The sequence below is a fragment of the Ammospiza nelsoni genome, chromosome Z, assembly GCF_027579445.1.
Source record: "Ammospiza nelsoni isolate bAmmNel1 chromosome Z, bAmmNel1.pri, whole genome shotgun sequence".
Lineage (NCBI taxonomy): Eukaryota > Metazoa > Chordata > Aves > Passeriformes > Passerellidae > Ammospiza > Ammospiza nelsoni.
The window spans coordinates 43,844,359-43,867,716 of NC_080669.1; the positions used below are offsets into that span (position 1 = coordinate 43,844,359).

General features: G+C 37.6%; 1 protein-coding gene across 5 annotated transcripts; it reads left to right on the forward strand.

Moving 5' to 3' along the window:
- The first annotated feature begins 1,180 nt into the window (after positions 1-1,180).
- Positions 1,181-22,796, forward strand: LOC132086584 (zinc-regulated GTPase metalloprotein activator 1A-like). Of its 5 annotated transcripts, none has more exons than XR_009420426.1 (15): positions 1,181-1,364; positions 2,432-2,518; positions 3,387-3,483; positions 4,731-4,822; positions 5,876-5,935; positions 6,991-7,028; positions 10,517-10,563; positions 11,306-11,392; positions 12,189-12,233; positions 14,731-14,787; positions 17,474-17,525; positions 19,408-19,476; positions 19,578-19,643; positions 21,498-21,608; positions 22,273-22,796. XR_009420426.1 is itself a non-coding variant. In XM_059492373.1 (15 exons), the coding sequence occupies exons 1-15, from the start codon at positions 1,253-1,255 to the stop codon at positions 22,344-22,346; spliced, it is 1,113 nt and encodes a 370-aa protein (XP_059348356.1). In that variant the 5' UTR covers positions 1,181-1,252; the 3' UTR covers positions 22,347-22,796. The 5 variants fall into 5 exon arrangements, 3 of the variants coding, with proteins under 3 accessions (XP_059348356.1, XP_059348357.1, XP_059348358.1); XR_009420427.1 differs by having other exon boundaries at positions 21,463-21,608; positions 22,273-22,353; XM_059492373.1 differs by having other exon boundaries at positions 21,479-21,608.
- Positions 22,797-23,358: the final 562 nt, after the last annotated feature.

Here is a 23,358-nt window from a genome sequence, read left to right on the forward strand (position 1 = left end):
AACTGTAGTTGTGTCTTACACATGGTATGTGCCCCCTCACAGTCCCTAATGGAGAGCAGAGAAAGCCAACATTCGTCTTGCTGAGTATTTGATTATAGATAGATGACAGCAAATGCACCCTGCACCATGTTTGTTATTCACACTGGGACTCCTTCAGTGCTCCGGTGTGTCTGAACCAGGCTGGGGGCTGCCCTGCTGGGAAGCAGCTCTGCTGAGAAGGACTTGGCTGTCCTGGTGGACAACATGCGGTCCATGAGCCAGCAGTGTGTCCTTCTGACCACCGAGAATGCCAATGGTATCCTGGGGGGCATTAGGAAGAGCCCTGCCATCAGGTCATGGGAGGCGATCCAGTACTCAGCCCTGCTGAGGCCACACCTGCAGTGCTGGCTCCAGTTCTGGGCTCCTCAGGACACGAGAGACATGGAGCTCCTGGAGCTCCTGGGTCCAACGGAGAGAAAGAGAGGTGTGAGTAAAGGACAGCGTTCCTCTTACAAAGAAAGGCTGAGGGAGCTGGGCCTGTTCACACTCAAGAAAAAGAAGAAACACCCCCTTGAGAAGAGAGGACCTCATCGGTGTGTAACAGCGTCTGAAAGAGGGTGTGAGAGGGTGGAGCCAGGCTCCTCTCAGCAGCGCCAGGCTATAGGACAAGAGGCAACAGGCAGAAGCGGATCACGTTCCACCTGAACGTGAGGAAGAACTTTTACTGTCCAGGTGACTGAGCACTGGAACAGACTTCCCGAGCGGGTGCCGAGTGTCCCACACTGGAGATGTTCAAGAACCGCCTGACACACGCTTGTGCCATGTGCCCTGCGCGGTCCCTGCAGGAGCAATGGGCCCCGCCGGGCACCCCCGGACCAACATTCCCCTCACGGAGAGCGCCCCGCCCCGCCCCGCCCCGCCCCGCCTCGCCCCGCCCCGCCTCGCCCCGCCTCGCCCCGCCTCGCTCCGCCTCGCCCCGCCTCGCTCCGCCTCGCTCCGCCTCGCTCCGCCTCGCCCCGCCTCGCTCCGCCTCGCCCCGCCTCGCTCCGCCTCGCTCCGCCTCGCTCCGCCTCGCTCCGCCTCGCTCCGCCCCGCTCCCCGAGCTGCGCCTGCGCAGAGCCCCACGCGGGGGAGGTGCCCTTGGGGCCGAGGCGCGGCGGGACGTGACGCCACCCGGTGACGTCCCTCCGATGACCCCGCCCGAGCGACGTCAGGAGTGTGACGGCAGGGGGGCGCCGGAGGTGGGGGTGCCTGGGCGGGGCCGTCCGCGCTTATGGAGGACGAGGACTGCCCAGACCTGGTCCCCATCGGCGCCGGCGGCGCGGAGCTGGCCGATGCCGGCCCCGACAGGAAGATCCCCGTGACGATCATCACGGGGTACTTGGGTGAGGAGCGGGAGCGGCTCTCGGCAGGGACTGCGTGCGGGCAGGGAAGGCCCGGGCGGGCCGGGTGAGCAGCGCGGGGCCAGGGCTGCGGGCGGGCGGGGGCCTGCACCCCACGGGCCGGGCGAGCAGCGCGGGGCCCTCCGGCCGCTCCCGTGGGTTTGCAGGGCCGCTCGGAGGAGCGGTGTGAGCACCCAAAGCGTTGCTGCTTCCACCACCCTGCTTTCAGGAGCCGCCTCGTTCAGGTCACGATTGACAAATGGCTCTTGGTCACTTAGCGTCCGAATAGCGCAACATATTTGGCTCAGTTAAATGCAGACTGCATTGCAGTCCGAAAAACGCGAGGTTCGGCGTTTTTCCCGTACCCCTCGACCGGCAGAGTTACTGTGTGCTACACGCAGTTATGGACTGCAAGAATCTGGTTAAATGTAGGATCGCGGTCACTGTGCTGAAAATTGTAACTTTGTACTGCATCACACTGTTGCAGAGAAAAATCTCTTAAGGACAAGTAAGGAAGGTTCACTAGTTGTAGTGGTCACCTGCCTTGGGCTGGATGATCTCCAGAGATTCCTTCCAGCCTTGACAATTTTGTGATCTTGTGCATGGGATGAAACTGCTCCTAAGGCTCCTCAGAACACGTTTTGTAACACGTTTTTTAACAATGCCCCGTTTAAAGGCACATCCGTGGTTACTGATGGCAGAATGGATCAGAAAAGGCCCTAAAGAGGGAGAAGATTAGGTGAGCCTTCTGTTAAAAGAAGCATAAAAGTTAGTGTTGTAGGAAAAAACTGCCCAGCTAGTAGGGAGCTTGTAAGTTTATTAAGTACTGACAATTAATGATTGGAAAAAATGTGAGTCATTTAAGGCTGCAATGTAATGTCCTGATAGAAATATATCTACAAATTAATTTCTACATCATTAGAATAGAATGTAGGACATTAGAATGAAAACTTCTGTTTAGAAGAGAATTACTTGAAGTGTGCGTGTGCATGCATAACAGTATTTAGTTTTTAATTGAAATGTTATGTGTTTTTTTTAACATTTTAATAAAAATATGGTCTGTGTTCTAGGAGCTGGAAAAACAACTCTTCTAAATTACATACTGACAGAACAGCATAATAAAAGAATAGCAGTTATTCTGAATGAATTTGGAGAAGGTATGTAAACGTGCGGAAATCTTTCTTTTTGCCACAAAATGACAAGTACATAAAACTGCTGGAAACCGAGACTGTTGTAACTTTAAATCCATTACTGAAATTATTAACATACGTCACAGTCTTCAGAAGGGCAGAAAGTCTTTTTGCCGGTTTTCATAAAATAGTGACGTGCATTAATCTATTTTGCACATGAGTGTAGGCCCTCAGAGTAAAGTAAATAAATACATCACCCTGTTGGAAGTGCTATACCTCCATTTGTCTCACTCAGTTTCAAGCAAATGGAAATTGAAATAATATGTTGGTAGGTAATATTTTTTTAAATTTCCTTTCCCCTCAGCCAATTGCAAATCACAAGTTGTCATGGACCAAGAAAATTGGGAGATGTGTGCTTGATGGCTGTGATTCTTTGAACTCTTTGCTTTCAGAACTTTTAATTGCTCTAGCTGTAATTTCATATCTGTAGCATAGTCAGAAGCTTACATTGTTTACAGTTTATACTGTATTGGTGGGGGTCTCTCAGTTTGTTTGTTTTCATCAATAAAGATGTGTGTAGCTTTTCTGGTCACAGAGCCTAAAAGAAAACGTACAGACAGAGCCTTTATTTGACAGGGAGGCACAGGCTGGCATCCCTTTCTTTTAGCAAAGTTTGTGGCACTTATGATGTACCATCATCCAGTGGGGTTCGATCTTTGTGGAATGAGCTTTGTCTTGGCTTTTAAATTTCTCATAAAATAGAAAATACAAATATCTTAAGAACATCTCAGAAATGTGGTCTCAGGAGAAAATAATGTAATCCACATATCTCTCTCTTACGGGCATTGTCATGCAAGATTGTAGATTAAAAATATAGCACTACTTGTGTTTTCAGGAAGTGCCTTGGAGAAATCTCTGGCAATCAGTCAAGGGGGAGAACTCTATGAAGAATGGCTGGAGCTCAGAAATGGCTGCTTGTGCTGTTCTGTAAAGTGAGTGCAAATTCTGTGCAAGTTCTTCCAGTCGATATTGTGGGGAATTGAGGAAGGGAGAAGACATCCAGGATTTGATTCCTGAAACTGATGGTAGAATTGATTGAGACTTCTTTTGTTGGATGAAACAATTGGAATTTGGGAAGTAGAAATTTATTTCCTATTGCTGCCTTACTGGATTTGGACTTGGTGTCTTTCAGAAAAGTAATCTAAATACCAACTTATAGAGCATGGGGATGTTGTAGAGTAGGGATCTATCCCTCTATTGTTAGTATAATGTTCTTTCATGTAGAGAGCTGAAGATTCAGGTAGGCTGGAACTAGGGCTCAGGTTTCCCAATTTTCTCACAAAACGCTTAGTCTGCTTCTTTCTTTGTACATTGGTTACTACTTCAGTATAGTATCAATCAGAAAGGATGAATGGCAAACCTTTTCCGACCTAATGAAACACAGTATCCAAATCTGTAAGCTGATGGTCATGGTAAAAAGCAAGAGAGTATTTGTTCCTTTGACATGTCTTTTTACCGTTTTTGTTTGTTGCAATGCTGAATTGTTTGTGCTAAGTTTGTAAATAAGGATCCTGGCCTGTTTGTCCTAAAAATTTGGGAGAACTGATCTTATGTCTTAAATAGTAATAGGTAGTAAGTGGAAAACAGAGGATCTTACTGGATTCCGTTGTTCTGGGGTGTAAGGAATGCTGTCTTAAGAGAAGCATAAAAGTTTTATATACATTTTTAAATTGTTTTTGTATGCTGTTTTTTATGCTGCTGTGTTTTATATACAATGATTTCTTTAAAAAATGCTATACATTTCTGCTTTAGGCTGACTTCATCAGCTCTAATTTAAGTAAATGGCACATTAATCTTGGTGTCGGTGAGGTAGAAAGGCAGGGCAGCATGCTTCACTTCTACATCACCCCTTATTCCTGTAATATCAGCTGCCAAACCAAATAGTTCCATATCTACACAGCCCTACTCTCCTTTACAGGTTGTTCAGTGTTTGAAAACAAACCTGGTGGGATTAGGCAAATGCTATTTTTAGACTAAAACGAAGCAGAAAAATAAAATTTGCCTAATAATGTGCCAGCAGATAACTAAATTTTTGTTGCAGACTGTAAGTCTGCAAATGTCCTGTCGCAGAACTTTTGCTTTGATGATACTGACGCTGTGTTCTGCATCAGAAGATACATTTAAATACATGCTTCAGCTTGTTTTCTCTGTTCTCAGGTTTAATTGTTTCTTCTTACAGGGACAATGGTGTGAAAGCAATTGAGAACCTGATGCAAAGGAGAGGAAAATTTGACTATATATTGTTAGAAACAACTGGTTTGGCAGATCCAGGTAGTTCACATTACAATTTTTATAACCATGATAATTCTGTTTTTATGAAGTGCTTATTAGTTCACCAGTTAGTTCACTTTGACAGTTGTAATATAAAGTGGTGATTTGTCAGGTGCCTATGCTTTGGTGGTGGTACAGACTCCAATGAATTGATTCAAGGTGCAGATATGATGTTGTCTTTGAGTTCTGTTTCCTGACCTTAGTCTAAATTGAATCTAAAGCTTAGTAGAAATCCGGCTAAAATATATTTCCATTTAGAAAAGACACTGGGCTTAGCAAAGAGAAGCATACTCTAAAACTAGTAGTTTCCAATACACTTTTGTTGTTCTGCATTCCTCCTTTTAAAGTCTAAATAGTTAGCATCTGTTATATTGTTTCACTGATTGTGATAGACCTTATATTTTGTGAAGTTGTAAAATATACTGTGAAACAGACTAGCACATTCTTCTTAAAGAGCAATAATAGATTTTACAAAATCCTTCTGTGCTCTTTAGTAGTATTTATTATAAAAAAGGTCATTAAACTTGATCTCATGTTAGAAATAGCTATCCAAAACAGTTTTCTCTAAACCATCCACATTAAAAATCTGTTGTAGATGGAGAGGGAAGGAAATTCTTATCAGAAATTCAATTGTTTCCCCTTTAGGAGACTGGTGCTTTCCAGCTCAAAGCTAAATAGTTGTCATTATAAAGTAATTTTCTTCAAAAGACAGGACATTGATTTGGCCTCTGTTACACACAAATTCTGTTTGAGTCAAATTGGAAAACTATTATAATTTTTGGAAAAAAATCAATAGATACCAGAAAATTATTTCATGTTGTGGTCCCTGCTATATTTTGCCTGAGTAAGCACTAGAACAGCTGACAGGTATTTGGGTCTGGTACAGAGTGGTGTTTGAAGGGCTGCATCATATCACTTCAGGTGGACAGTTTTAGGTGTTGCAATGACTTTAGTCACTGATCTTATTGTTAGCACTGCAAATGAAATACCTCGTGTTGGTAGTTTACTGGAAAAATCTCAATTTTGCAACTGTATATATACTACGCTTCTTAGGAGCTGTGGCCTCCATGTTTTGGGTTGATTCTGAGCTGGGAAGTGACATCTATCTTGATGGTAAGTGCAGGCTTATTTTTCTGTGTATTGGCGTTTCATATCTGCGTTTAGAGTAATGTATTATTGGTGTTTTAAGGCAAGGTTTGAGAACATGTTTGAAATGTATGAACTTGGTTTTCACACTGGCAGATTCGATCACAGAGGTGTCCCTGCTTATTCTGATGCTTGTTTATTTACTTGGGGAGGTGCTCAGTCTTGCAAAAGCCAGGAAAAGTTGTTTAATGCTTTTCTAAGGGATCAGATATGGACATCTCTTGACAGTGATGTAAGGGGAAACTCTCATTAGCCAGCTGTTAAAAAACCTCATTTAGGAATAATATTACAGCATGTTTTTTTTTCTTTCTTCCTTCCTCCCCTTGTACTGAAGTGCAGTGTTTCCTAAAGGGTTTCCTATTTTTCTGAATTCACAAACTGTCAACACCTGGATGTTTCTGCCTTTTGTTTTCTGCTTTCTTCACCTATTGTATTCGTTGGCGCTAATATTTGCTGTGTTCTAATAAAAACCTGAGATTACTGAAAGATAAGTCATCACTATATGTAGTTAAAGAGCATTTTTTTTAATGTAGGAAAAAAATTACTTTTTGGCTTAAAAAAATGCCCTACTAACATTTTGTTCAGTCTGTAAAATACCCATCTAACCAAGGAAGGAAACATTGAGTTCAGTAAGAAGGAGTTTCCTGAGTTTCTGCCAGAGACTTGCAAATTCCTGGTCATTTACCATCAGAATGGCTGCATACATCAGTCAGTCCTTTAATTTGTTTCAATATTCTGTAAAAGCATACCTCACCCAATTTCCTCTTGTGGAAGATGAGGCATCTACTTTGTAAGAATTTACCTCACCTGGTTCTGTAGACATTTTACTATGACAGGTAAGATAATGAATAAAAAAATACTTAGGTAGCAAGTTTAATGTTCACATACTTTCAGTGCTTCCAGTTTATTATAACTAGTTGTAAATGTGCTGATATTGTTACCTTTGTGCAGGAGGTTTGCAAGTTGTTAAACTGTCAGCTGCATTTAGCACATTTCTATTCCATTTTAATGCTTTCTTTTAGGTATTGTGTCAGTTGTTGATGCAAAGCATGGATTGCAGGTAAGTTACCAGATTTGTTACATTGCTTAAAACTGCAGTATTAGAACAGCTGTTGCAGTAATGTTCATGCGGATTAATTAATTTTACCAATAGCTGTAATTCTTTGAATGAGAACATATTTCATTATTACTGTCTTTTGGATGGCACGAGGAAGTACTGATATTTGCAGGAATTCACATTCTTACAGACACAGCAACAGGTGTGACAAGAGATGCCAGGTTGCTAAGGTTTGGTTTCTTGGTTTCTTCTAGTTCTAACTCTTCACTCAGGAATGTTGCTTTTAATCCAAATAGGCATTTGGATTGCTGTAAAAACAATGGAGAAATTGGTCACTGGTCTGTGTTACTTGAAAGGAGAGGACTAAGAACAGATATCTTATACCAGTGTGGTAACAAGTGAGTTAGGGCTCCACCTGGGAAGGGTACTAATGTAATGGTAGGTGTGGCAGGGAGAAATGAGAGCACAGGTGTCCTGGTACTGCTTCACATTAACATGTTACATGGAAGCAGACAAAAAGAGCAGGTATTAATCTGTATATAAAGTATAATGTAAGAACAGACATATAGAACAGTGAGCTTAGGTCAGCAAAGATTGTGATTAATTCAAATAGTTCAGCTTTTTTTTCTTTTTTTTTCTTTTTTTTTGGTAATAGGGTATAAATATAACTATTTGCAACTTAATAACTTAGGAGGTTACTGCTTCGATTGGGTATTGAATTTGCAGGATTTAAAAAAAGTGAGCATATGAAAAAATACCTTCATCATTTGAGAAATGCTGCTCACTTTTAAAATTTCAAATGTTTATTTAAATGTTTAAACCTTAACAAAATACAACAAAAGGACTGAATAAGGAGAACGATCTTAGGGGAAAGGGAGACTATGGGGAAAACAGAGAATGTCCAAACAACAAATCACAATAAGGTGACTATACATTAATAGAAACTTCTCTTACACACACATAATATTCATCCTTTAATTGCAGGAGCCAGCCACTACATTACCCATCTATAATAATCGTATAGAAATTCCAGGCTGTGAAAGTGTTTGTAATATTTCTGCATCTACAATGGCTGCAGATAGCTCAGAGAACTGAAGAATAATGGTTTAAGAGTAAGAGAGTAGTTCTTCCCGTGTAACATTTTTTTTGTTTGGATTACTTGGGTTTCTCCTTTCATTTGTGCTTATCTGATAGCTGATTTACCCAAAGGGTAAATTTGGTAAAAAAACCAAAAAAGGATATCAGATTAGATTTAACGAAAGGGTAAATCAGATTAGCAGTCCTGTTCTCTCATTGATTTGTCTTGGACTGGAACAGAGAAAATGGAACCTCATAGCAATTTGGAAAGTTAAGTTCATTGTGTTCTGCAAGAACTTTTGTGGAGAAGTTGGTAGAATAGTGAGGGGAAGGGGGTGATTTGCCCTTCCAAGCAGTCACCGTCTTCTAAATTGCCTCAACTATCACAAGAAATCATATCTTGTTTTTGGTCAGCCCCTTTTCAGCTGGGTTCCCTCATATTAATTCAGATGTGTTTTATATTATCTATTGCTTGAAAAAATGTTGTTCTGTTTATCTTTTTCTTCATGCAGTGTTGAAATATTGTCTCAGATGAAATATAATTGTGTTGCACACAACAGCACTACATTGTTAATGGAAATGAGTTTTAAAATGCTAGACTATCAGGTAATATAACAGAAACAACACAAAAATGTTTTGAAACATTTAAGTTTTCTATCTGCTATTACCTTTGGCACCTCAATGAAAACATACATAATCTAATCAGTAAGCCTGTAAAACACTGACATCTACACAGAATAGCAGGAACTTCAGACTTTCTTAGTTGTGTACTAAGTAAACTTTGGTATAGAAGGACTTGCTAACTTGTTTAGTTCCTCTGATTGCAAAGCCTGACCTCAACAGCTGCTTATTATTCAAAGAACTTTAAAAGCCATACAGGTAATGGCATTGAGATAATGTGCAGCAATTTAAGTATGTCATGCTTCAAAGAACCAATCCATCGCAGAAAAGCTGACAAACATCCCCTGTGACCAATTATACCACCATCCCCATGCTAATTAATACCATGGATTATCAGTCTAATAGGTTTGTCACACAGCAATCTGAAATACTAATTTCTTTAATCGAGGGTGAACAGTTGGACAGCTTGAAGTTGCAGTCCTCAACTTCCAGGACCTGACATCTGCACTACTGACATTTGATCTTTTCAGGGCAACAAACCTAAACAGTAATTGAATAGAATCAATACACAGAGGATTACAAAGAAGAGGTTAGAAGAGAGGTTCCTGAGAGTCATCTTGTTGTTATTTTCTGCTTAGGTTGTGCACAAGCAGGAAATAGTTTTGTTTCTTTTTGCATAATAGACTCCCAGTATGCAATAACCTATTTTTGCTTTTCTACAAGTAAAATACTGTTAAATGCCTGGTGATTCCAATAAAGAAAAAAAGTTTTCTAGGTTTTTCAAAAGCTGTATATTTCCCATGACAATTGATTCCACTTTTAATTTGTTATTTCTCTAACTGGAAACTGAGATTTTAAAGTAATATTACTGGTAGATTTAGAACTGATGAAGGAGTGCACAGGACTCTAACTTTCCTAGAGATGTAAGTGTAAGCGGCAAGTTCTTATTAATACTACAGCACCAGTTTGAAGTTTTTCTTCCTCCAGATGTCTGTGACATTTCTATCCTGGAGATTGCTACTTCCATGGCAGAGTGGGCTGAAAATAACTTATAGCTAGACCTTTGCTGCTTCAGTGTAGTCTGTTGCTGTGCCTAAGTTAAGTAAGCCTTTGTCTTGCTAAATGTTATGCTGCTGCTTGAGATGCAGGTATTTTCTTCCCTTTCACTAATTCTTCTGTGAAGACACTAGTTTGGGCAGACAAATGGAGATGATACTGAAACTCCTGTGGCTTCTGATTTTGGACAGACTTGCCAAAGAGCAGTGGTTTATTCATGCAAACCTGGAAAAAGTTACCAGTTTTTACTATCAAAGTACAGTTTGTCTTTGAGTCTTCAGAGAAAAAGAATGTGAAGTTACATATAAGAAATGTTGTATTGCAAGCCTAGCCTGTGTTTTATTTGTTAGTTGAGTTCACACTCCTTTTAAAAATAACTGAACCCTAAATTTCTTCCAGATATATTTTTTCATTGTTACTCTATGTTATGGTAACTTTTTTACTTCATTGTAAAGCTGAAAAGTAATTAAATATTATAAGGTTTTTCAACCCTTTAGCATCCTAATAATAAAATCAATTAGGAGAGTTTGCTTTAAGCTAATTAAAAATCCCTGTAATGATGAATATATAAATGTACTTTTTCACTATCATTTAACAAAAAGATTCTGGATGCCATCTTCCTCAATGCTTTGTCAAAAAACAGACTTCAACTGAATTGGACTTGGCTTTCTTTAATTGCAAATCAATTTAAATGTAATTTGAAGATGTTTAATCCAATTCTTTTAATTTTTGTTTAGCACTTGACAGAGGAGAAACCAGAAGGCCTTATTAATGAAGCATCTCGGTATGGATGTAGAAATTAATTTTATATATCAAGTTGGGAATTGCACTGTATAAAAGTTCATTGGAAATGGGTTCTTTTATAGGGCTTTTTTCTCCTGCTTTGCTTAAACAGAGGTAGATTGGTGTAATGAGGTAAAATGTGGAAAAGTAACATCATGGTTCATTTGATCTTTCTGCCAACAACGAACTGTTCTATTTTAATAGTGATGGGATTTTATTTAAATGAATGAGAAGCACCCTTGTTGGTGGAATTAAAAATGTCATGCTTGAAGCAGAACTGGAGATAGAAGAATACTTTTTAATAAATAGAGAGCCACAAATTAAAGGGTTATTGTAACAGTTGAAGTCTTCATAAAGCAAAGAAACTTCAAGTATTGCATTACAAGGATCACATAAGGATATAATCTCATTGGCAAATAGGGATTTATAAAGTTGTTAAATCACTAAGCACTTTGGATTAGATTACATAAAAAATCCAAACAAACAAATAAACAAAACAACCCTGAAATAAAAGAATCTAGCAAGCCTTGATTTGATCTGTTAGGGCACAGAAGAACATACTGAGAAGTCAGTTGTGTTTTAATCATTCTCCATCATGTTCTAGTTTGATTAATGCTTGCCCTTCTGTACTAACAATGTTCATATACCTTTTGGAGCCATGGGAAAGATAAAGTTTCTGCGTTACAGATAAAGTACTTGTTTGTTAGTGATGTCTTTTCTCTCCTTCTTTTCTTAATACATAGGCAGGTTGCATTAGCTGATCTTATAATCATCAATAAAACAGATTTGGTTTCAGAAGAAGAACTGAATAAAGTCAGAACGTCTGTGAGGTATGAAACTTTTGGCATAACTGTAATACTACTTCCTCAAAAATTAATTTAAACACAGTTACTTCTTTACTGCTGTTAAAATAGAAATTAGATCTCATTATTAGATGGACAAAATTGATAAGCTTTATAAGAGAAAAGAGACTGCCTCTTGTGAAAGACACTTCAGTACCTCTATGTACTTACACAATCTTAGCATTTTGTCTATCTTGCTAAGATTTGATGTTGTTTAGTAAGGACAGACCTTTGTCTTAAGTGTTTATGTTTTTACATTTCTGAGCAGATGATGCCATTTTTTGAGAATTAGCAGAAGTGGCAAAAAACCTGCTGGTAAATATGAGTTCACTAGCAAATGGAAATATATATTGAGGAAGTCCCAAACAATTGTTGTGGAAGCAGATGAACCACTGGTCTGAATCAAATTAATGATTGAAGACATTACTCTTTTCTATCAGTACCATGATAAACCAAATGAAGCATTAACATTTTAAAATATTTAACAACTGTCTTAGTTTTTTGAAATATGAAAATAAAAGTGCTTAGACTGAGCAGAGTGTATTGCGAATAGCTTTGGATAGGAAAATGCTGTTCTCACTATGGCATCTTGTTGTCAAAACTTGTGAAGTTTGCCAGCTGTTAGTGGAAACCAAATATGTCAACCCATACCTGATAGTTATTTAACAAGCTGATAATGGAGTTGGGATGCTATTTCACATGATGCTGTCCATGGTTAACAAATTCAAACAATATATCACTGTTATATTTTCATCTAACTAATGATTTTTCTGTTTTATTTTAGGTCAATAAATGGACTTGTTAAAATTCTAGAGACACAAAGATCAAGGTATTAAATGGCCACTATTACTAGGTACTAGATCCTGCTTCTTTTGTGTCAGTTTAAAGCGTTCTATTGAATCAGTTTTATTAAAGGGAAATTATTGAATTAGAAATATTTAATCCAATATTTATTTTATGAATAAGCATCTAAAAATTTTTTTAGGAAGTAAAAATGTATTTCTAGTTTGTATTTTTCTTCATTAGTGTTCATATCACAGAATACCAGAATGAGTGAGGTTGGAAGAGAGCACAGTGTCCAACCCTCTTGTCCAACCCTCTTGCCAAGCAGCGTCATCCCAGAGCACATGGCACAGGATTGTGTCCAGATGTTTTTTTAATATCCCACATGAAGGAGACCCCACAGCCTCTCTGGGCAATCTGTTCCTATCACCCACACAGTAAAGTACTTGCTCATGTTCAAGTGGAACTTACTGTGTGTCAGTTTCTGCCTGTTCCCTCTTGTCCTGTTGTCTGGCAGCACTGAGAGCCTGGTCCACCCTCCCTTCAGATACTTCTATACACTTAGAAGGTCCCCTCTCAGTCATCTTTTTGAGTCTGAACAGGCCCGGCTGCCTCAGCCTTTCCTCATCAGTGAGGTGCTTCAGTCCTTTAAACATCTTTGTTGCCATCTCCTGGACTCCCTCCAGGAGCTCCGTGTCTCCCTGTGCTGAGGAGCCCAGAACTGGGCACAGAACTCCAGGTACAGCCTTACTAGATTGACTGGAGGGGCAGGATTACCTTCCATGAACTGCTGGCAGTGCTCTTCCTAAGGCATCTCAGGCCACCCTTGGCCTTCTTGGCCGCAAAGATACACAGTCAATCAACCTTGTGACTGAAGAGCAGTTTGCACAGCCAGGTTGGTTTGAGCTAATAATTTGGTATGTGCACTACAGTGTTTTCCTTCAGTTGTGTCACCCTAAATATTATTCTCATTGCTGCTGCAAATAAGTTGTTACTACAAAAGGACTTTGAAAGCAATGGAAGGAAGTTAAAAGACCAAAAAAAAAATCATTTTACTGGTTTTTGCCAATTATAATTGAAATTCTGACTCAGATTTTTTCTTTAGTAAGGACTTAAATGGATTCTGTATTCCCAGGAGAGTTAGGAGAGCAGTAGATCTTCCAGACTGCTAGGACTGATTTGTGCACTTTTACATCAATTATTGGATTATTGTGGTCAGTGTTTGTGAAATAGAGGTTTTTGATTTAAGCAAATTTAAAGGAAAGGTAATATTGGTAATAAAGTATACTTGGCTTTTTAAAGTTGTTGTCAAATGTAGTTGGAAATTGTAGAGAAAAATACTTGCTGTTTTTGGGTAATCATATAGGACCAATTTTGAAGAAGATACTGAGCTACCTTATTTGTGTTTTAAATGTCCATTAGGGGGAGATCCAACATGTGGTCTCTTTGCGTATTTTATGGTGTCTGATGCCAGCTAGCACTGTGTTTTGGATATGAGATAAAGTGGGCCTCAGATTCAGTCCTCAATGACAACCCTTTGTTACTTGTAAATATTCTTGTGCAAATGATACATACAGTCTCTTCCATTATTAAACATTCCAAATGTGAAATCAGCACAAAATTGTGTTATTGGCATGTTATTTGAGGACATACCCTTTTTAAGAGAGGTTTGTTCCTCAAAACCCCACATTTAAAAGGGAGGGTTGCTGTGTGATTTTTTAGAACACTGCTGAGAACAACTGACACTGAGCTGGTCATGAATTTTACACAGGAATTGTTTGTGTATTCCATTATAAATCTTTCATCTTAGAAACTGCTTGGTACAACTACTGTTGAATGTAAAAGTTTAATGATTCTGCTTGTATTCCAGAGGTGGGGCTTTTTATCTGTCATGTTCTTTTTCTTTAGCCCATGTCATTAACTGTATCTGAAAAGCTGTCAGTTGCTATTAGCAGTGAAACCTGTAGTCTGTATTGCTTTGTGAAGAAAAGTTTCTTATGCAAGTTTATAGGTAGCCATTCTTGTAAGCAGATATGATTGGTACTGCCAATTCTGTATTGCATTTTTTATTTGTCTGTTTCAAATTGTAGAGTTGAAATTCCTAGTAGTAGTGCTTCCCTCATAAAGTTGTTTCAGTTTTGTTTGCTAACAGTGTGTCAATATAAGGTACATGTATTCTGGGAGTTTGTGTCTGTATTGAGAGGCTCAAAGCTCCTTTACCCCTTCAGGGAAAATAATTTTTTATTCAGACAAAATGAATAAGGGATTTTATCATACTTTTGGAAATACCTTGTATTTTACTGTATAACAGTAAAATTTTAAAAGTTTTTTTTCTGTGCTTACATGTTATTGTGTAACTAGAACCAGCATTTTCTTGTAGAAGACAGTACCAACCACTGATATGCAAAAATAAGGCTAAGTATTAATGGCATTAGTCTTACAGACAAGAAAAGAAATACATGCTTCAGTAAACACCTTTAAAACCTTTAAATACATGAAAATACATGAGAAACACAAAGCTTGCTTTTTTCCCCTCTCTTTAGAGTTGATCTCTCTAATGTATTGGACCTACATGCTTTTGACAGTTTATCTGGAGTAAGGTATGGTGATAATTTTCTTCTCTTCTATTAGGAAAAAAAATACCAGTGTATGAAACAGATAGACTGAAATCCTGGCTCAAATTTGCATCAAAGTTTCTCTTAGAATTTCTGGTTTAGTCTGTCCTGTATAGACGAGGACAGTCCCATTTTAAAAATTACTGCTTTATAAGTGGTAATGCTAGATGGGATTCCTTTCTTCTTCAAATGCCTGCAAAAACCTTTTTGACCTTATAAAGTTGAGTGAGCCAGAGTTTGTGTGGTTGGTTGGTTGGGTTTTTCCCCAAAATGCAAGTTTTGGTTTAGTATCAGGGTAGATTTGTACACTTCTCTGGTTCTTTTAGAGCATTTCAAAATTTTTTCTCCTTTGTATTGTGATGAAATGGAGGCCTCTGTAGATTTCACACAAACGAATGAGGGACTGAGGTTCCACAGCAAACAAAGGTTCTACAAATTCTGCTAACTGTGTTTGTCATTCCTGGGGTTTTTAAATGCTGAATGCATAATTCAGCATCCTGGATGGGTGCAGGAGTAAAATGAGAAGGAATGAGGAAAGGTTGTATGGTTCATTGTGTGAACAGAAAGACCTGAAGAACAGCAAAGGGAGTGAGGAGTACTGGAGCAATCATAAAGTAAAGGAGGGAAAAGGAGGGTAATATCAGCTTCGTTCTTCAGCAGGGAGAAATTGCAGACATGCAAATTAGTAACATCTATTAGATAACATGTTCTTGTGAGATTTCCCTCTGAACTGGTACAGTACTATCAAAATTATAGGTTTTGTCTTTTTTTGCTGGCACTGGCTTTGTCTAATCTGTGAAATACTGTAGTGTTTGTTTCAAGATTTCTACCAATGGCAGCATCAGCAAAATAATAAACTAGGCATCCAAAACAAAGTTAAGGAAGGAAGGAGACTGGTATATCCTTTTGAGGCAGTAGATAACTATTAGTTTGTAAGCCAGATCATAAATCCACGTTCCAAGTTCTTATAATGGATCAGCTAACTGAATTGACTAATCCTGGAGCCACACAGCAGAGATAAAGCAGTAAAAAGATGTGAACCAGAAAAAGATTGTTCCTGTTAACAGCAGTTCACAGTTAGATCTGATTACTTGTAATATTAGGTGGTGTTCTGTGAAGTTTACTAGTTTGCTGCACTCCACAGATCTGAGAAAGTTCTTAAGGAACTGACAAAAAAATCTTTATTGCTTTCCTCAATGTAGTGTTCTCTCTTATCTCACTCAGTTGCTTTGAGCTTCTTAATATTCAGTATTAAAACAGAGGAAGCACAGCTTCTTAATATTCAGTATTAAAACAGAGGAAGCACTCTAAAACATTTGTCAGCATTTAAAGACAAATTCTAAATTACCAAGAAGATTGTAGACAGTTTATTTTGTTTATGTTTGAACTCAGCACAGCAAAATTGCTTACCCTGTTTTTAGTTCCTAGACACAGAAATTCTTACATAAAATAGTGGTGGTTTCAGTGCCATCACCTGAGTAGAAAAACTTTGCATCCAGCACCCACTTGAACACAAATACACACCAGTACATAAATAATTTTTTTCTTTTGATGGCACACTGCAGGAGGGATTTCTGTCAGCAGACAGATGTGTCATCTGTTTGGTGTGACTGTGATAGAGCCTTGTAGTCTGGATATACCCTGAAGTCACAGGAAGCACATAATGAATTCTGGATTCTGTGAAGGGCAGTATGAGAATAAGACAGCAAAGCAAAGGAAGTAGAAGTAGGAACTACTTCTGTAGCAGATAGTGCCTTTTTTCCCCCACCATAAAGGCTTCTTAAAATTTTACAGTCATCAAATTAGGAGGAGGGACTTTAATGGGCAATCTTCTCTGAAGTGGCAGAGGGCATCATAGTAACTTGTGCTACAGTATTTCTTCTCTGTTTGTTATTCACAATATAGAGAGAAAACAGAAACGGTACAGAAGATGGTATTTGAAGAAATTTTGTGCTATCTTGATTAATGGAGACAGATGTGGATGTGAAATCTAAAGTTGCAATACAATTTTCACATGAAAAGATGCAGTAAGACCCTAAATATTAGTTTACAAAAGAGGTTCCCAAGTAGAGCTTGAACTTAGGGTGTTACTGAGTGGAGAATATCTGTTTTAAGTTAGCAGGCACACTGCATAGTAGAAGTGAGCTGTACAGCTGAGAAGTGGGAGCTGGTATACAGTATTTCAATAAGTGTTACAGATTTCATTCTCTCAAGCAACAGCTTTGTACATTCTTTTCTTCTTAATTTTCAAATAATTGTAAAGTTTTTAAAAATATGAACATCTATTAACTTGATAAATTCTAGTGGTTTTTTTTTTCTTGCTTGTTTTAATGATGTAGTTTGCCTTTTTTGCAGAAAGGAGTATCAAGGGCCTTGTGTTCATTGAAGTATAAATGTTTTTAATGCTGAAGATATTGCAAATCAGGACTATAATTCTCTTTATGTTTTAAAAAGCATAATTTTCTAACACAAACAACTATAGCAAACAAATATAGTTAAACATTTCTATTTTGAGATTAAAAATTAATTAACTGTTGAAGTTTATTCTGAATATATAGTCTATCTTTGATATTTCAGCTTTGCTCTGCAATACTGGAATTTTTAAAATTTTGTAATAATTACGTTTTGCCAATCCTACTCAAATGCGACATTTAACTTCACTTATTTTCAGTTTGCAGAAAAAGCTTGAGCATGTAAAGACAACACATGCACATCTAGATAAGGTAATTACCAAAAATACTGCTTTGATGTTTTTGCAACAACAGGGCTGTTCAATATTGCATGCTAATTTTGTTACCATTTCAGAAGGTTTCAGTTAGGGAGTAATGTGTTCTAAGGTATTTGGAAGATGACCTAGATTACACAAGCTTTATTGTAGATAAGATAGATTCTAAATGGCTATGTTAAGTCTCAGTTTTAAAAATAGCTTACACGCTTCCAGTGCTCCAGACAGTTATATCATTTGTTGATTCACATGGAGAGTATTAGTGAACCAAATAGAACCACTTTTTTTTTTTTTTTTTTAGGTATTTGCAGGAACAAGTCCTAAATTTGTAGCCAGTCTGTCCTATAGGTTTTCTATCCAAAACAAAATCTCTCTAGTTGAATAGTGGGTCACAGTCCTCCTTGGGGTGTCCGTAGGTGGGTGGAGTTCACCCATAGGCCACGAGTCCCCTCAGAGGCTGCAAAAAAGTAAAAATTTCTAATTTTTTAAGGTGTCTTGGAGAAGTGAGCTTTCTGCAGAAGATTTCTATAATTGAATTTTCAGGTTAAAATATGATGTATTTTTACCTGAAATGTCTGTATTTTTATTTTTAAACTGCATAATTTAACTGTGAAGTTGCTAGTCTTGGAAACAGGAAAAGGCAATAATAATTTAATTTTGGAACTACAGATTAAATGCAAAATAAGTTCATGCTTAATTACAATGACAATACTGATAGTTTTTGTTTAATCAAAATTCTTAAATATGCTCAGTTATAGAATCTTAATAGATCCCTAAAGTAGATGGAAATGTTGAATAGAATCCTTCCTGAATATTATGAGTTATAGTATCCTTGTGTGTTTTATTAAGGAGATTAATGTTAGTTTTGTAGCGTGTAGCCATTCGACAGAACTCATTGTTAGTATCTGTGTTTAGTTTAACACCCACATATTTAAGATGATTGTTGAGACATTTGAGGCATAATGAGGGCAGAACACTTCTCACAGTAGGCTGCAAGTCCTTGTAAGACAAAGTGTGCTTATTATCTTCATGTTGAAGGTCAGCAGAAACAAACTGCACTGTGCTTGGAGCACAGTGAACTTCGGTCTGACGTCTTTTGAAACTGCTCAGAGTGTTAGCTCTTGGTTGTTTAGATAAGTTTACTTATCATTAGACAAACATTTGCTGCTTGTTGCTTTAATTTTTTTTTCCTTAAGTTTAGACTAGTGATCAGAAGGTAGTAATTTGAAAGTATTACAGGAAGTAATTCTCTCTCTGTTCTTCCAAACCATTGAGCAGTTATAGTGACAAAAATAAGACATTATTTAGTCTTTAAATAAATTGTTAATTTTAAACTACATGTTTTATTTTCATATTTTCTTTTGGTAATTGATCCTGAGCAGCTAGCTGGCAGTTGCTTTGGCGCAAAACTTAACTTGAGACATCTTGATTTTCTGAATCTATTCCTACATAGTCGATTTATAAACAGCTTTTTTTACAAGGCAAGTACAGATTGCCTTTTATGAAAATTATGTTGTATTTTTTGTCTGATAGTATTGTCATCAAGATCAGTAAGCAAAAAAAATAGCATTGTTAACCATATTTGAAAGCTTGATCATAATAGTCTCTACAGCAAAGAATTACATGGTAGCAGCTAATGGCACTAAACTCTTCAAGGCATTGTATCTGCCCTATAAGTGCACACCCAAACAGAAACAAAAAGTAGATCTTAATTTAGCAAATTAGAGCAGAACAGAAATAGAGTTTTGGTTTTTTTATTAAAGTTGATGTTGTCATATACTTGCCTTTTTATGAGGCCAAGTTATAAAAAACACTTTTTGAAATTACTGTTATGGGATGTTTATTCAGTGTGGTAATAATAAATGTCTTGCCTTTTGCAGGCTATAATTACTGTAACATTTGAAGTTCCAGGAAATATAAAAGAAGAAAACTTAAATCTCTTTATTCAGGTAAGTAATACATCACTGTCAACTCAAAAAATCATTGTAAATTTTATAGAAATTCATCCCATTACACTTTTTTTAATGAAAACAACTTTTTCTTTTCATAGAATCTTCTGTGGGAGAAGAATGTGAAAGATAAGACTGGATGCACCATGGATGTCATAAGACTGAAGGTAAGTCAGAAATTATCAGTTTCTTTGTTTTGTGTTTTTCGTCTTTACACCTAAAAAACTGCATTGTGCTGTCAGTTGTGGACCTATCAAAGGTGCTGCTGATCACTGTAGGAGAGCAGATGAAATGGAGAGTAGCAAGTTGTCATTCCATGAATGACTCAGAGAGAGATAGCTGGCAGAAGAGCAAACATTGATCCTACTTGTTTTAAATGGGGAGGGCAGATGTACAGTCCCCATACATCAGTGGCAGGGTTAAAAATCAAGCCATAGTTAAATCAATTTTAATTTTCTACCTCCATTGCTTTGAGAGATACTATTCATCTCACATATCTAGAGGGTTGGGATGCTGTAGATTGGATCCTATAGATTGCCAAGTGTACTTAAAATTGTTGCCATAATATGCAGAAATTCAGTTTGGTGTAACATAGGAATGCAATAGTAGTTGTGGTCTACAATTAACAAGTTTTTACAGTATTGTCAGGATGTTGTTTTAAAGATGCAGCTCATAAGTATTCATCTTCATGGGCACTTCATATGTTCTTCACTTGCTTTGTTTGGAGAAGAGTAGAGGTGACAATTCAGGATCTACTTTCATTTACCTTATGCCAAGCAGCCCAGTAAATAATGAAAAAATAAGAATCCAGTCAGTCATTTGTGAGGCTGTAAGAAATATAAGAAAGTAAAGCTCTGGTTTGTTTCCTGAGAACCCTTGACCATCATAGATAGAAACATAATTATTCTAGTTTTGTAGGAAGGAAAGTTTTCTTGCTTTCTCAGCAACAAAATTAGAGTATCCTGGTCTTCTCCTTCCTAACAAATAGAAGAGAGTAGCCAGTGATATATCTGAAGCTGCCTGAAAAGCAGTAATGCCATGCACAAGTGTGTTTTTGGTGTATTGAGCACTGGAATCAAATTAATTCTTTATGAGATGTGAAGTCTGTGGTAAGATGTGTGCTGTCCCTCAGTCACAGACAAATACACCAAAGCAAATGAACCTCAGGCAACTAATTACAGAACAGGTTCCAAAGTTTGTTGCTTTTATATTTATATTTTATCTGCAGTCTTAACCCTTTTGGCAGTAATAGTTATAGAATTCCAACTAATAGATCAAAGGAAGACCTATTTATGAAATATTTTAAATTTTCTTTCTTTAGGGAAGTCCTGGTTTTGGGCAAATTCTGGGAGGAACTTCCAGGAAGTATAAGACATGTTTTACAGAATGTGTTCCACTAAAATATTTTAGAACATTGTGCTATGAAGTGATGAAAACTGTTTTAATAGAGCTTTTGATATGTGAGTTAATGGACTCATGCTGACTGTCATCTCTTCTAATTCTGTTGCTAGTTGTTCTACTTCACAAATGTTTATTCTTTCCCCAATATTCAGAGATGCTGTTTCAGAAAAGTAAATATACTGAGCAAAAGAGCTTAATTAGACTAATCTGAAATCAGACATTTTTGTTCATTTTACATCATTTTGTTGGCACGCAGGCTTTCATGGACTCCCATATCAAACACCATATACGCATTCAAAGAGGCATAGTAGAAGATGAGATTTAATTTTTGCTTGGGCAGCCTAGGTACTGACAAATGAGGAACAGAAGGCAAAGTATGGTAAAATGTAATTCTTAGCCTTTAACAAAACAAGGAGATGTGAAAATGAATGTTATGAGTACATGTGTTGATTGATAATATATGTTTATTTTAACTAACAAGTTCACAGGTGCCAGAAGTACTGTTCCCTGCTTGAACTAGATTGGAAGTTTTGTTTCCCCTCTTACATATTTTATTTTTAAAGTTTTGTTTATATACCCTAACAGTTATTTTTCTGATAAGGGACTGGTATCTATTCAAGGCAAATCTCATCAAGTGATAGTCCAAGGTGTCCATGAGCTCTATGACCTAGAAGAGACTTCAGTAGCCTGGAAAGAAGATGAAAAGAGAACAAACAGGCTGGTCCTAATTGGTAAGAGGAAATTATGCATCTCCTTGTTTGAGTTTAAAAAGCTGTTTTCTCACAGACAGTCTTACAGACTTAGCCAGTGAAAAGCAATCAGGCTAAACTGGCCAGAATTAGTGCAGTAAGTCTGTTCAGCTTAACCCTCTTTTTAAGGCTTATCCATCAAACCTCATGAAGTTCAAAATTGCAGCTGAGAGGAGTCTACACTATCCCCATTAGTGCCACCAAAATCAAACCAAATCAAACCAAGTCAATAAAATACTAAACTTTCATAAATTGTGTTGGCATATTTAATCTTGTTTCTAAAGTCTGTAATTATAAATTGGGTGATGGGAATAGTTTGAATGGTTGATCAAATATTTAGTAACTGTAAGGAAGGTTGTTATAGCTTTAAAATGTTTAAAATCAGTTTTGTTTCGGAAAAGTTTGCAGTGCTGAAGTTCTATATTTCTATTTTCTGTTTGTTTGCTGTGCAAAGTGTTTTATTACCAAAAATAACCTACTTTTATCCCTTTCCCTTATTTGTGCTTGAAGTCTGTTGTTGCCTTAATTTTAATGCTGCTATTGTCACTGATTGTTATAATAAATACTTCTTTAGGTTAGAAGAAGCTACTTGTATGTGTTTTAATGCGCTTTAAAATACAGTTAGATATTTTATTTCTCTTTACAGGCAGGAACCTGGATAAGGAGATCATCAAAGAAGTATTCATAGCCACTGTGAGAGAAGAACGAGGAAACAGTTGACATAAAGCTATAAAAAAGATTAAATGTCTGTTTTAATACTGCAAGGATTTTATGGCAGAAAAGACTGAATGGCATGGACTATAGTAGTTTCTATATCCTCTTGCAGTTTATGCAACAGTTGAACCCTGAAGTCTTCCTAAGAATTCCAGCTGACCTACTGCTTTAAGATTAGCTCTTATGGTCTAGAATCAAACACAATTCTCCTATTTTAGATTTGGCTGAAGCTGTGTCAGCAACATCATGGAACTGTGCAGAAATGGAGAGGCAAAAGGCTGTTATGTTCTATGTGAAACGTTACTGTGGGGATATGGGGAACATGTTTGAAGCCTAGTGCTTTCTCTTGTTAACTCTCTTCCACTGGGAATGAAGCAATAGTGATTATTGCCAGTGGTATAATCACAGTACAAAATGTTTAGTGTTTACTATTAAACTGTCTTCCATCTCTTTCCACTTGCTTTGTGATTTTTGAGTGTATGCACCCATCCCAGGTACTGTTCTACCTGTAAACCTGTTGTGTAATGAAACTAAAAATACACAGGTAGCAGAGGCACAAGATCACATGGAGTAATTGCTGTCTACACAAAAGCTGTGCATGCAGTGTTTGGTCACATAGTCAGCAGTTTGAAAGAGGTAACTGAACACTTCAATCTTATAGGCCATCACCCTGCCAGTTCAGGATCTGGGGAACTGGGGACTGCACCTTTCCACTATGTTCAGGCTGCTCTGCATGATTTCTAATGGGGTTCTGTGACACTACTTTGAAAACACAGTCTAAGGCTTTTATCTCTCTTCTCATTACAATTTAGAGTTGAACTTCTTGCCCTGTACATTCTCCAGTACTCTTCATTCACCTCTTAGCTTTAGAGGGATATTTTGACTGCAGCTTGTGTGAAAGCAAAATGAGTCAATGCAGGAAGATAATGTAGAATTAAAAATGTTTGCAAACGAAATTCTAGGACATGCAGTTCTGAAGAATGGACTTTTAGCTATAGTGCTTGCTGTGCATGCTTGG

What these genes read in the sequence shown, in the direction of transcription:
- LOC132086584 (XM_059492373.1), top strand. Translation starts at nt 1,253, where the DNA reads ATGGAGGACGAGGACTGCCCAGACCTGGTCCCCATCGGCGCCGGCGGC. An exon ending in AAAGTCAGAACGTCTGTGAG is followed by an intron (nt 11,393 to 12,188) that starts GTATGAAACTTT and finishes GTTTTATTTTAG; the next exon opens with GTCAATAAATGGACTTGTTA. An exon ending in AAACAGGCTGGTCCTAATTG is followed by an intron (nt 21,609 to 22,272) that starts GTAAGAGGAAAT and finishes TTCTCTTTACAG; the next exon opens with GCAGGAACCTGGATAAGGAG.